General features: G+C 37.5%; 1 protein-coding gene across 1 annotated transcript; it reads left to right on the forward strand.

The window, feature by feature from the left end:
* The first annotated feature begins 8,865 nt into the window (after positions 1 to 8,865).
* Positions 8,866 to 9,822, forward strand: LOC102016171 (olfactory receptor 7A17-like). Its single transcript, XM_005406108.1, has one exon. It carries the CDS (start codon positions 8,866 to 8,868, stop codon positions 9,820 to 9,822), a length of 957 nt encoding a protein of 318 aa, XP_005406165.1.
* Positions 9,823 to 15,491: the final 5,669 nt, after the last annotated feature.

Below are 15,491 nucleotides of genomic sequence, written 5' to 3' on the forward strand. Positions count from 1 at the left end.
TTTCTCTGGTTTTGGTATCAGGATAATACTTGCCTCCAGATGTGAGTTGGGGAGAATTCCTTCCTTTCCAATTTTATTAAAGATTTTGAGAAGAATTAGTGTTAATTCTTCTCTGAATTTCTTGTAGAATTAAGCTGTGGATCCATCAGGACCCAGGCTTTTCTGCAGTGGCAAGGTTTTTTTTATTGCATTCTCAATTTTACTGGTTGATATTGAGTTATTCATGATTTGTATATCTTCTCATTCAGCTTTGGTAATTCATATGTGTCTAGAAATCTGTCCATTTCATCTGTTTTCTATTCTATGGGAGTAAAGATTTTCAAAGTAGGTATTGACGATCTTCTGAATTTCTTCAGGATCTGTAGTGATTTCACCCCTTTCATTCCTTATTGCATATATTTCAGTTTTTTTCTTTCCTTTTTTTGATAAGGTTGACTAGGGGTTTATCGATTTTATTTATTCTTTCAAAGAACCAACTCCGTGATTCATTAATTCTTTGAATTGTTTTTTAGTCTCCGTTGCATTAATTCCCACCCTGAACTATAATTTCCTGCTTTCTTTGGGCTTTGGGTTTGATTTGCTCTTCTTTTTCTAGGAACTTGAAGTGCAGCATCAGACTGTTTATTTGTGCTTGTTCTGCTTTCCTGAGGTGGGAGTTCACTGCTATAAATTTCCCTCTGAGAACTGCTTTTATTTCATCTCACAGGCCCCTATAGGGTGTAGCTACATTTTCATTTGATTGTAAATAGTGTTTAATTTCTACTTTGATTTCATCTGTGATGCATTGGTTGTTCAGGAGGACATTATTTAATTTCCAACTCTTTATGGAGTTCTTGTGTTTTCTTTTGTCATTAATTTCCAATTTCATTGCACTATGGTCCAATAGTATACATGGGATAATTTCAATTCCCTTGCATTTACTTAAACATGTTTTATGTACTAGCATATGGTTTATTTTGGAGAATGTCCCATGTGCAGCAGAGAAGAATGTGTATTATGATGCTGTTGGATGGAACACTCTGTAAAGGTCTACTAAGTTCATATGTGCACACGTTTGGTTAAGTTCTGTTATTTCTTTCCCCATTTTTTGTCTAGTTGATCTATCTCTGTGACAATGGTGTGCTAAAGTGCCTTGTTATGATTGTGTTGCTGCTTATTTCATTTTTCATGTCTGTTAAAATTTGTCTTGTATACTTGGGTGCTCCTATGTTTGGTGCATAGAGGTTTATGATTATTATCTCTTCCTCTTGAAGTTTTCCCCTCAAAAGTATGTAGTGACCTTCCTTATCTCTTTCAGTTGTTCTTGGTTTGAAGTTCACTTTGTCTGCAAACAGAATAGCTACACCCACTTTTTTCTGGGTTTCTGTTACATGGAGTATTGTTTTCCATCCTTTAATTTTCTGTCTATGAATTTCCCTTTGAGTTAAATGTGTTTCTTGTATAAGCATATAGTTGGATTTTGTTTCTTGATCCATTCTGCTAGTCTGCTTCTTTTGGTGGGTGCACTGAGATCATTTACATTGATGGTTATAACTGATATGTACTGGTTTACTTTTGTCATATTATTTTCCTACTGCTGGATCCTCCTTTTTCCCTCTGTTTAATTGCTTGCTCTGCTTGGTGATTCCTTTCTGTTGTTATTCTTGAAGTTATGGTCTGTTTTATCTCTTTCTAGAATATCTTTTAGTACTCTTTATAAGATTGGTTTGGTACTCATGAAATTTTTCATTTGTTCTTGTTCATGAAAATATTTTATTTTTCCTTAAATTTGAAAGATAGTTTTGCAAGGTACATCAATCTGGATTGGAAGTTGTTTTCTTTCAGTACCTGAAATACTTCACTCCAAGCTCTTCTATCTGCTATTATTTTTTCAAATAGTCTTTTAATGTCATTTGTGTTGACACCTGCTGTTTCAGTGATATCTATTAATCTTACATTATTTTTCTCTGCTTCATCTTGCTTCATGAAAGATGAAGCAAAAAACCCTGCTTCATCTTCATCATTGTTGAATTGTTATTTCCTTGTTTCTTGTTGTTTTTAAGAGATCCCTCCTTTTACATTTGTTAGTGGCAATGCTGTTTTCAAGGTCTGACTGTCTATCTTGAACTTCATTCAGGTGGTTTTTCCAGCTTTTGATGGAATTTTTAATTTCCTGGATATCTATTTGAATCTGTTTCATACATTCTACTTCTTTTCTATATTGTTCACTGAAGGTTTCCATGAGTTGTCATTTCTTTTTTTACCTGAGACATTATTTCTGATCTGATGTCTTCTATGGCCTGATGGAGTTGTTTCTTTACTTCAGTTGCTATCAGTTCAGAAATTTCAGGTGTATGACTTCCAGGCCCTTCTGTGTTGATGTCTCCTGGACTTGTTTTGGGTGGTGTGGAGGTTTGCAATTGCATTTTGCTCCTTCATTTTATCATTTTTGAAGATCCAGATGTTCCCTGGAGTGTAGCCTCACTCTCCCAATTGTGTGTGAGTGGCAGAGCAAGTGACTGAAGGTCCCCAGTGCTCAGTGCGACTCCTGTGTTGGTGAGTGGTGGCAAGGTGGAGTCTCAGATGCTCCTGAACTTTCTTGCATTCAGTTGGCTTCCAGGCATGTGTGGGAAGGGTGACAGAGGCTCTCTGGAGTTCCTGAAGCTGTCTGGGGTTTGGCCCAGGTTCCACAAAAGTAGGAGGCATACAGGTCGTGGTTACTGAGGCTTCAAATATTGCCCAGGACAGAGCTTGCTTCCCACATTGGCAGGGGAGGGATGGGCATGGACTCCCTGAGACTGCTGACTCTGTTCACATTTCAGCTGGGCTCCCAGCGGGGTACAGGTTGTTCTGGAAGTGACCACCAAGGCCCCAGAAGTTGTCCAGGGGTCCACCTGCCTCACACATTAGTGGGGGAGGCTACAGAGCAGCTCACAGGAGTTCCTAAAAATATCAGGGGTTCATCTCACCACATGCACACACTATGGGTGTGGTGAGTAGCCACTGAGGCTGTAGAGGGTGCCCGGCATTCTGTCTGTCTTGCACCATGGTCAGGGAGATGAAGCAGTGACTCACCGAGGTTCCTGAAGATGTCCAGGGTTCAACCTAGCACCCACAGACACACTACAGGTGTGTCTAGTAGCCACGGGGGTGCAGAGGGTGCCCGGGGTTCCACCTGCCTCACACATTGGTCAGGGAGGCACAGCAGTGACTCATTGGGCTTTCTGAAGATGTCCAGGGTCTGCAGCCATTTTAATCTGTGAAATTTCATTGAACCTTTGAAATGGTATTTTGCTTGTATATTTTCTAATTCATTAGTACTTTTTAAAAATCCTCATCTAGTATCTTCTCCCCATTATACTTCACCCTTGGGAAACTAGTAACAAATGTAAAATCCTTGGGCTCATCAGACACCTAGCAAATCAGAATCTGCATTTAAACAAAATCTCCAAGTGAATCATAGGCACATCGAGGTTGGAAGAGCTCTTGGTTTAGAATAGGATTTGTTAACCTCCTTCCTACTGACATTTGTGCTAGGTAGTTTGTGGTGGCTGTGGTCCCATGCACTGTCAGATGTTGAGCAGCATCCTTGGCCTCTACTCACCCAGTGCCAGATACATCTTCCTACATGTGACAATCAGAATTTCTCAAAATACTTCCAAGTTTTCTTTGATAAAATCATTTCTGGTCATGGACCACAGTCATAGAGCATGAGAACTAGAACACTATGGATGGAGTTCCAATGAAAGCCCATTCATTACTCCATTTATAACTTTAGGCAAATCCACTTAGACCTTGTAAGCCCAATTTCTGCAAATTTAGAGTCAGGTTCTTAGTGATATTGACCACAAGAATGGACTTTCATAAAAATTAATTGAAAAAGTCATTATGAATCGCTAATATCAGGGCAATGTGCATAAAAATCAGAATATCCCTTATAATTACCAAACATTTGATAAATGGTGAAGTATACAGACTCTTTTATTTGTCTTACACATGTTGAACTCCTAATTGTTTTGTTAAAAGCACATGAGGCCAAGAAATGTGGTACCCATGGTTTTATATCAAAGGAACAGAATTTTCCGCATTGCTGAATATGTTGCAATTTTCTGAAAATATGGACTTGGCTTCAACGTACATGAAACCTTTGGTGATGTCAACACAGGCTCCTTAATTTTAGACTTTGAGAAAACTCTGACACAGGGTTGGGAAAAGGTGTTAGTGTAGACCTCTCAAACACAAGAGAGTTTATTGAGAATAAATGAAAGTCTGGATTCACCTGGATTCTTAACTTGAGCTCTTGTAACAAAGAATCTTCAGGAAAAATTTTCTGTGCAGAGCAATGTCCCATAGGGTTTGGAATGACAAGAGGGAGGGACTTATGCCTAAGGGAGAATCTATTGGGAGATATGAATACCTCCTCCTTTACTGTCTTTCAGAATGTGCAACACTGAGCTGGACAAGGTGTTTTTCAAAATATTTTGTCCCTGGTTTGGGGACTGATGCTTCATTTTTGTCTGCTACTTTGTCTGGGGGAGCTTGTCTCCATCATGTCTCCAGCCTGTGTTTGGGGTGCCTACACAGAGACTTTCCTTTAAAAAGATCCCATCCAGGTGAGCCCAAGAGTTCAGGAAAGGTCCAGAGAGAATGGAAACTGAGAAAGTTTGCTTGAGGAGCTTGCTTGCATTTGCTCACCTAAGAGCAAATACAGCTTAGGTCAGAGTGAAGAGAATGTAGCGGATGCTTCCTGCACATTTAATTTATGTATTTATGTATGTTGTTAAATAGAGAAATATCCATTGTACTCGTCAATGCAAGGGTGGTCATTGACAGTTAAGCAATAACAAAAGAAGCTTAATTAGAAGAGGAAATGATAGGAATTAAGTGATTCCAGTTAAGTTTGAACATATGTCCAAGAATCTCTGCAAGTCCTGGGAAGTATAGCCATAGAATATCAGCTGTGAAGGAATATACACTGAAGTGGGGATATATCTTCCCTCACTTTTATGATGTGACACTTTAGAGTGTGTTTCCTCATTGATAAGAGAGTTCTGAACCAGAGTATTACTTGAAAATCCTACATTGCAATATCAGTATATGAGGTACAGTATAATTTGTAGTTACTTTCCCTCATGTGAGAGGGTCAAATGAAAAAACTGTAAGAGATGATAAAGGATATTACAGTAATAAATTTTGCTTGCAATTATTTTCTTACTGGTGAATCTGAAAGTGTTTGTGGATTTGTTAGCAATTTAGTTTATTGCAAATTGCCTATGCAAATTCTTTGCATTTATAAAACATGGTTAGAGTGTTGTTTTTTATTTTTAAATTTTATTTTAAAGAGAATTTAAAAAAACAAAATAACAACACAGACAAAAGCAAAACAAAGCAAACACAATGAAAATGATGCAGGGTTTCAAAACAAAATGATAGGAATTATCAGTGATTGTTATATTATATATTGTTATCTTCAATGAAGTTACTTAGATTGCCAGATATAACAATGCCAGATTGATCAAATTATTAAAGAGAATAAAAATAATAAAAAACATTAGCAACAATACAGAGCTTCACTAAACAAAAGGGAAAAGAGAAATAGAGTGTTATTTTCAACTACACTTGTATCATTATTTTCAGTTGTTACTCAGAATACAAGACATAAACAAAAGAGATTATTACAAAAAAGAAACAGCTAATAACACAATTGCATTTTTCTTCAAATATAAGAATTGGAGTTTTTAACCACCTTTGCTATTTGCCGTTTAGTTTTAAAAACTTATATATAAGTATGCTGGGGGAATACATATATTATATATATATTTGATACTTTCTGATCTCCTTCAAGTCACATTACTTTTGGTCATCTTTTAAAAGGCATTATGTTCATTTGACTAAAGATTGCCTTTTATTTTTAAAATGTATTAAATACATACATATTTATAGAGAATTTATTTATTTATTTTTGTGGTACTGGAGATTGAACCAGGGCCCTATGTACGCCTTGTGTACCCAAGATTTATATCCCTGTCTAAAATGATGTACTTAGATACTTTTAACTCAATTATGTTATCTCTTACAGATATTTGTAAATTTAGCTGTTAATCCACACTGAAGTCATTAAATTATTGCTACTTCATATCCTATTTCAGTTCATCAGTGCTATATTTGGATTTTTTAGTAGTGATGTTTTTACACCATTCTATTCAACCTGGTTTTAGTTTCCTCCCCTGCTACACTTTTTATCTCAAACTTCTCATTTTCTTTAAATTTGTTTCTATGTAAAGCACTTGTATTCACACACATTTTTGAAAATACAAAACTGAACAAGGAAGGTGAAACTTGCTCATCTCAATCTTGAATTATAAGGGTAGTGTATGATGAAATAAGTGGGTATGTTTGACCTAATATCCTTTGGGATTAATTATATGAAGGATATTTTCAGGGTAAAAGAACATACGTCTCATGATGTTATTGCATAAAATTTATAACACTGGGGAAACCTTTGCAAATTGAGAACCATCAAAATGGAGACTTGAATATAGCACATCTATTGTGATTTGTGTGTGTGAGAGAGACAGAGACAGAGAGACATAGAAACAGATAAGCAGAGAGACAGAGAAATCAAAACCCAAAGCCTCAGAATAACAAAGAACAAATGCCAGAAGAAAAAAAAATCACAGAGGGATTTCTTGATCTACAATAAGACTGTATAAAAACCTGTACTCCAGACAAATATCGAATAGATACATAAGAAGCAGCTCTTTCTTTGTTTCCTATAAAGTACCTAAATTCAGTAGTTCTTTGTACATTTTCTCTTTTGAATTGTTGACTTATTCTTTTTGCTCATTTTTTATAGGGATGTTCACTCTGTAGATGCTTTGACACTAAAAAGATAGTACAAGTTTTGTCTTTTGGAAACATTTATATCTGTCATTTATTGCTTTTTTGGGTTTTAAGTGGGGTTGGAATGTTGCTATAACTAAGAAAGCTGTTTCTTACAGTCTCTCAGGAATCATCTGAGCTCATTAGACCTTTTTTTTTTTTTTTTTTAAATCCCTAAGGTTCATTTAATTCTGTTTGCTCTATTTATCGAGCAGATATCTTATGGTTCAAAAATTTTTCTTTAGATGGAGGGCAGTTCACAGCCTTACCAAAATGGAAATATAATCTGATGTTGACAGTTTGCTTTGTATCCCTCCTTCTCTAATAGTGTGCATGAGTATGAGAAAATCACGTTATTTACATGGCCCCAGGAGTCCTCACTGTGTTACCTGTATCTGAGCTCTGATGTGCTTGGTGTGTGTTTGTGTGTGTGTGTGTACAAATAACTTAGGTATGAGTGCAGGCTTCAAAGTAGGGGGACCTACGGTCAACCTATCACAAAAGATGGCCATAATATGGAAGCCAGAAGTCACAGCAATATAGGGAAATAAATAAGGGCTGATGTCATTTCATGGGAGTATTTTGGAGTCAGTTTATTAAAACAAAAACTACACAGGCTAGAAGAGAGACTCCTTTTGTCTTGAAGTTTCAGCAGCAATAATGCTACATACTTTTGTGGGGTGCCAGGAATCAAAACCAGGAACTAGATATAGCAGTTGAACATCTTGTGCACTCCAATAAATGCTGTATCACAGAGGTATACATGCACCCTTTTTTGGAGATGAGGTCTCACTATGTTGCAAGAGCTGGTCTCTAACCCCTGGGGTCAAGTGATATTTCCACTTCTGCCTCTAAAGTAGGAGCAGATGCCTCTGCACACAGCTCAGTCATTATTCTCTGTCACTCCTGCCCCTTTTCACTCCTCTGGCCACATAGGCTCCTTTGCTAGTGCTGAACTACTGAGAGAAGAATCTTCTCCAGGGCCATTGAATCTGCTGTTCCTTCTGTGAGCCACACACAGTCCCAGATGCCCTCTGGATCCTGATCTGTCTTCCTTGGGGTTTCTGTGCACGCATCACATTGTGCAGGTCTTCTGTGAATAACCAGCAAGAACAGCACCCATCAAATTTCTCTTTTTTACTTTTTTCAAAACATTTTCTATAATTGGGGTTTGAAGTGTCCTATAACTGAACATTTGTTCAAAGTGTGGTCCTCAGGGAAGAGCTACTGGGAGGTGGTAGAGTGATTAAAAGATAGAGCTTAGAGGGAGATCTTTAGGTCATTGGGGGCATATGCTTGAAGGAGATTTGGGACCTCCAGCCCTCTCTTCATTTCTTTTGCTTCTGAATCATGATGAGGAATGGGTTTGCTCTGCCATGCATTCCTATCATAATATGTCACTTTACATCACTCCCAGTGTTGTGGGGCGGACCCACCATGGGATTTCAAATACTGAGCCAGCACAATCTTCTTTCTTGACAAGTTGACTATTCCAGAGACATGTTATAGTGATGGAAAGCTGATTAACACAGCATTTGCCATCATCTGACAAAATGTATGATTTTAAAAAATTGTTTGTATTCCTTGTCCATCATTTTACTGTAGAGATTTTGTTTTGTTTCACTGCTTATTAATTGTCTACCCAGTGCCTGGGATATGGGCCATTTTCAATTTATATTCCTCAAATTCATAAAACCTTTTCATTAAATTTTGGAATATATGACCTTTGTAAGCACGAAGCAGGACTTCTTACTCAGATATTATATGGTACAAAGAACCTCCTACAGGGAAAAGATCCATACAAAAACATAGAGATTGTTTTTCTCACTAGACAATTTGGAATTGAAGCATAACTCAGTAGCAGAGCACATAACTAGCATGTGAGAGACTCTGCGTTTGACCCACATTAGTGCAAAATAGTTAATATTTATGACAGGTGAGTAATAAATTCTTTGGTCATGTTCTTTATCTGTCTCCTTTGTTTTTGGAAGTCATATACAAAGCATGGATCCAGGGAATGCTACAAGACTCTCAGGATTTCTTCTTCTGGGATTTTCAGAGCAGCCAGAACTACAACCTCTCATGTTTGGACTTTTCCTCTCCATGTACCTGATCACCATGCTTGGGAACCTGCTCATCATCCTAGCCATCATCTCAGACTCCCACCTGCACACACCTATGTACTTCTTCCTCTCCAACCTGTCCTTTGTGGACATCTGTTTCACCTCCACCACTGTGCCCAAGATGCTGGTGAATATACACACACAGACCAGGGCCATTACCTATGCAGGCTGCATCACTCAGATGTACTTTTTATTACTTTTTTCAGGGTTGGATATCTTTCTGCTGACTGTGATGGCCTATGACCGATATGTGGCTATCTGTTACCCTCTGCACTACGCGGTCATGATGAACCACTGGCTTTGTGGGTTATTGGTTCTGGCATGCTGGATTGTAGGTGTCCTGAATTCCTTGTTACATACCTTCATGGCACTGCGTCTGTCCTTCTGTAATGACTTGGAAATACCACACTTTTTCTGTGAACTGAATCAGGTAGTCCACTGTGCCTGTTCTGACACCTTCCTTAATGATATGGTGATATATATTACAGCTATGCTGTTGGCTATTGGTCCTCTAGCTGGCATCCTTTACTCTTACTCTAAGATAGTTTCCTCCATACATGCAATTTCATCAGCTCAGGGGAAGTATAAAGCATTTTCCACCTGTGCATCTCACCTCTCAGTGGTCTCCTTATTTTATTGTACACTCCTGGGAGTGTACCTTAGTTCTGCTGTCACCCAAAACTCACACTCAACTGCAACAGCCTCACTGATGTACACTGTGGTCACACCCATGCTGAACCCCTTCATCTACAGTTTGAGGAATAAAGACATCAAGAGTGCTCTGAGAAGACTGCTTGGGAGGGTAATGAGAAGAGTTCCAGTTGATCCACCTCAGTAGAAATGCTTATGATTTCTGGGCCAAAATTTTGGAGTCAAAATTTTGATTCTTTGATCAGGTTGTATGACTAAAAGTTGTTCCCTTTATTTCCTATAATTTCCATTTTTGGGGGGTGTAAATCTAGAACAGTTTAACTCACTTTACTAGGTTTTTTCCCTCTTTCTAGTGTGTACCAATTTGTTTTCATTTGTCACTTCCTACTCTCCCAAACTTGTTCCCGTTCTTGGATCAGAAGTGTTTGGAAATTCTCATTTCTACCATGGAATAAAGCAGATTCCTTACAAATAATTACTATTAAAGAACATATCATATTGACTTATTTTCTTCTGTTTGCTAAAGAAAAAGTCAAGGGTTTTACTATTCCTATAGGAAAATTGTACTTGGCAACTGAAGACATCTACAAATTTGTACATAGTTGAACTCAGTATGAACTTAGAGTCAGAAAATGACTTTCAAAATGACAAAGAAAAATTTAAAGTAGGTAAATACATTGATATGGAAAGCTATTTTGTTTCAATATTCTGTCTCTACCCATTGTCATGTGAAGAGTTGTCCATATAAAGAGAATTTACTAATTTGATTTCTGAATTGGTTGATGTACTTTCTTGTTTCATTGAGTTACCTCCTGTTGGTGCTCAGAATGTCTGGTTTTGTATATAAATATTATCCCTTCCATTAATCTAAGTGAAAAGTCTCATCAGTATCATCCTTCATATATATCCTTTTAGTATCCTTACCAGTGCTGGGGATCAAACCCAGAGCTTCATCTATCTAGCAAGTACCCTACCACTGAGAGAAATCCCCAGCCCTATACATATCCTGTATCCTCAGGAATTGCTTCAATCTTTATTATCTATTTCTAGCTCAGAAGGGAGCATGACTTCCTGCGCAGCTATGTGATTCAGAGCCAACAGCTTCCTGTGCACACATGCATGTCCTTCCAATATCACTTGTATGGAATCTCACTGCAGTCAGTTTGCAAGAGTTATGTGAAATAAGCTTGAAGAACAGAGTAATTATGAATGCTATCATGAAATATCCAAATAAATGTCAAGATTAAGTAGCATATTATTTTAATTGCCCTCAGTTCTTTTTTCTTTTGATTATTGTATCAGTTAGATATTGCTGCGTATGAAGCAATCCTAAAATCAAATGATTCATTATGACACCATTCTCATCAAATGCAAATGTACAACTGGGGGTTCTTCTGAGCACTACTGGTCACCTCTAAATTCACCTATGAGTTTCTACTTTGTGTTTCTAAGGCTTGTTCATGACAATGCAGGCAAATGTAGTATTTCCTATCTGGAAATGATTTAGGGCCAGCTTACTCCATTTCTACATTGAGATTAACTTTCTGGATTACACTAAAAAAGAATTTGTTAATATTAATTACCTTTCTTTAATTCCACTATTCCTAAAATCATGTTTGACCCTTTTGTTTTCTTCCCATTTTGATCAGGATTGCATTAAATCTGAATAACAGTTTTAGGAGAATGGCCATTTTCACTATGTTGGTTCTTTCTATACATGTGCAAGTGATATTTCCATTTTCTTTTTAAATTTTTACTTATTTTTTTATTTTAAAAAATAAAAGAATGAAAGCATATTAACAAACACATATATTTACAAAATAACACAAGAACAATACAAGCAATACTGAAATTCAGACAAGGTGATAGGAAATTAAGAATGGTTGTTGCATTACATATTCATATCTTCAAAGTGGTTACTCAGGAAAACAAATATAGATGGGTAAGATTGATCAAATAATCATTAACGTTTCTTTCAATAAAGTGATAGAAGTCAGTAGTACAACTATGTTAGCTATCCTCTCTCTCTCTCTCTATATATATATATACGTATATATTATTTTCCCCCTTTTTTCTTTTTCTCTTTTCCCTCATTCAAGCTGCTCTTTACTTTTGAGCAGTTTCCTTTCATTTCATAATATCTATCATACCTCCTAATTTTGTTTACACTTATAGCTTCTTACACTAGTGAGACAATATGTTGTTTTCACACGCAGGTCTGATTTATTTCACTTATAAGTATGGTCTCTAGTTGTGACCATTTACCTATAAAAGCCATGAGTTTATCTTTCTTTATAGCTGAGTAATGTTCCATTATATAAAACTACCACAACTGTTTTATCCATTCCTCAGTGGATGAACATTTGGGTTACTTCCACGATTTAGCTGTTGCAAATTGCGCTGCTACAAACGTGGGTGTGCATAGTTCGCTGTGATATGATGTTTTCAGTTCTTCTGGGAAAATACCCAGAAGGGGAATAGCTGGGTTGAGTGTGATCTCTAGACTTATTTTGCTGAGAAATCTCCAAACTGATTTCCACAGTGGTGGAAATCACCAGTCTGCATTTCCACCAGCAGTGGAGAAGAGTTCCTATTTCTTCACAGCCTTACCAGAATTTGTTATTGGTTGATTTCTTAATGTTAGCCACTCTTACTGGGGTGAAATGAAATCTCAATGTTGTTTTATTTTGCATTTCTCAAATGACTAATGATGTTGAACATTTTCTCATGTATTTATTTGCCACTTGTATTTCTTTGTCTGAGAAGTGTGTATTCATCTCTGATGCCCATTTCTGGATTGGTTCTTTGAATGTGGGAGGGCTGATGTTTTTAAATTCTTTACATGTTCTAGATAGAAGTCCTTTGTCCGAGGGACAGTCAGCTAAATTTATTTCCCAATTTGTGGATTTTCTTTTTACCCTGCTGGTGATTTCTTTAGATGTGCAAAAACTTTTCAGTAAGATGAGATCTCAGTTGTTGATTCCTTGAAGTATTTCCTGTGCAGTTTGGTTTTTGTTCATGAACTCTGCCTATTCCTATGTCTTCAAGATTTTTACCTGCTTTCTGTTCCAGTAGATTTAGTGTTTCTGTTTTAATATTTAGATCTGCAATCCATTTTGACTTGAGTTTGGAGCATGGTGATAGATACGGGTCTGATTTCAGTCTTTGGCATGCAGTGAGCCAGTTTTCCCAGCCCCAATTATTTAATAGACTATCTTTCTTCCAGCGAACTTGTTTGGCCCCTTTATCAGAGGTAATGTGCTGATTGTGTTTGCGATTGTGGTTGCATCTTCCAGTCTTTGCCACTGATCCTCAGGTCTGATTTTTTTTTGCCAGTATCATAATGATTTTGTCAAAGTAGCTTTGAAGTATAATTTCAGGTCAGTGAGTGTGATGCCACCTGCCTTGTGTTTGTTGCCCAGGATTACTTTTGCTATTCTGGGTCTCTTCTGGTTCCAGATTAATTTTAGGAATGTTTTCTCTAGATCTGTGAGGTATGCTAATGGTATTTTGATTGGGATTGCATTGAATCTGTACAACAATTTTGGTAGTATGGCCATTTTCACAATGTTCGTTCTTCCTATCCATGAGCATGGAATATCTTTCCATTTTCTTTTCTTTTGTTTTTTTGTTTTTCTTCTAGTACCAGGAATCGAACTTATGACCTTGAGCTTGCCAGGCAGGCCCTTTGCCACTGAGCGAAATCCCCAGCCCATATCTTTCCATTTTTTGAAATCCTCTTCAATCTCTTTTTTCAGAGTACTGTAGTTTTCACTGTATAGATCTTTTACTTCTCATTTTAGGTTGATTCCTAAGTATTTTAATTTTTTGGATGCTACTGTAAAAGGTAAGGTTTCCTTAATTTCTCTCTCAGTCTGTTTTTTGTTGTGTATAGGAATGCTATTTATTTTTGAGTGTTGACTTTGTACCCAGCTATGCTACTGAATTTGTTCATTAATTCCAGGAGTCTTCTGGTGGAATTTTTGGGGTCTTGCGTGTAGAATATCATGTCATCCGTGAATAATGATAACTTCACTGCTTCCTTTCCTATTCTTATTCTTTTTATATCTCTCTCTTGTCTAATTGCTCTGGCTAGTGTTTCCAGAACTAGTTTGAATAGAAGTGGTGACAGTGAACATCCTTATCTCATTCCTGATTTTAAAGTTAAAGCTTTTAGTTTTTGTCCATTTAGTACAATGTTGTTCATTTGTCATAGATGTTTTTGATCAGATTGAAGTAAAGACCATATATTTTTATTTTCTGTAGGGTTTTTATCATGAATGCATGTTGGACTTTGTCAAAAGCTTTTTCTGCATCTATTGAGATGATTATGTGATTTTTGTCTTTGGCTCTGTTGATATGGTGTATTACATTGATTGATTTGTTCATATTGTACCATCCCTGCATCCTTGGGATGAATCCCACTTGGTCATGGTGTATTACCCTCTTGATGATTTGCTGAATTCTGTTTGTTAGTATTTTATTGAGTATCTTTGCATATACATTCATTAGGAAGATTGGTCTACAGTTCTTTTTTGTTTTGGTTGGGTCTTTCCCTGGTTTTGGTATCTGTATCTTACTTGCCTCCAAAAATGAATTAGGGAGAATTGCTTCCTTTTCAATTTCATTAAAGATTTTGAGGAGTGTTGGCATTAAACCTCTGAATGTCTTGTAGAATTCAGCTGTGAATCCATCAGGACCTGGGCTTTTCTTTGTTGGCAGTTTTTAAATCATGTTTCCAATTTCCATAATTGATATTGGGTTATTCAAGTTTTATATCTTCTTGATTCATCTTTGGTAATTCATACTTATCTAGGAATCTGTCCATTTCTTTTGTATTTTCCATCCTATGGGAGTAAAGATTTTCAAAGTAGGGACTTGTTATGGTTATGTCTGTGTGTCCCCCCAAAGCCTCCTGCAGCCCTGGGGCAGGTAAGCGAAATAAACCTTTCCTTCCTTAATTTTGGCCGTCAGGTATTTTGTCCCAGAAGCAAGAAAAAAGTAACCAGGACAGAATTTGGTACCGAGAGTGGGGTCGTTGCTGTGACTATATCTGACCAGGTGGTTCAAGAGCCTTTGGAAATGGCTTGTGGGGAGTATTTGGAAAGGTTTGGAGATGTCGCCTGAAAGAGAAGCACTAGAACGCCTTTGGCTGTTCTGTTTGGGAGATTCTGGTCAGAGCTCAGAAGACCAGAAAGCTGATAGAAATCTTCCTGGTAAAGACCAGGTTTGGGAGGTTTCTGCTGGCAAAAAGGACTGAATTGGTTGTTGGACTCCAGATGATGTGTGCTATGGCTTGGCAGAAAGTTTGTCTGCGTTTTGCTCTTGTCCAGAGACTTTGCCTAAGACTGAGATTAAGGGCGGCAGAGGACTGATTAATCTGGCAAAATAAATTTCGAGGCAGTCAAATGTTGGGGCAGTGGCATGGCTATTGTTGGGAGCTTTTAGCCAGATTTATATTGAGAATCAAGAACAAAGAGCCCAGCAGGATGATTTAAAATGTTGTGAGTTTGGCCAAAAAAGAAGCTCCAGTAATGCTTTGGACTGCAAAGGTGGAGCTGAGGAGATCTCCATTGCTGAGAAGGAACAGGAAAATAGAAAAGATGGCCTAAGGGCATCACAAGAAGCGCAAGTCTCCACGCTTTGCAGCCTCAAAACTGCAAAGGTGAAAGACCTTGCCTTGAGGAGAAAGCTGTTGGGTGCCCTGTTCCAGAATGGCGGCAGCATAGAAAATCTGCTTCTCAGAATTGGATTCAGAGTGCCCAGTGATCCAGGCACTCGACCCCTGTGGCCAAGAGAGAGGAAAGCTTGGCTACTGCTCCAGGTGGCAGCAGACCTTGGCATCATCCACGTGGC

This window comes from Chinchilla lanigera, unplaced genomic scaffold (assembly GCF_000276665.1).
Source record: "Chinchilla lanigera isolate Chin_1 unplaced genomic scaffold, ChiLan1.0 scaffold00094, whole genome shotgun sequence".
Taxonomy (NCBI): Eukaryota; Metazoa; Chordata; class Mammalia; order Rodentia; family Chinchillidae; genus Chinchilla; species Chinchilla lanigera.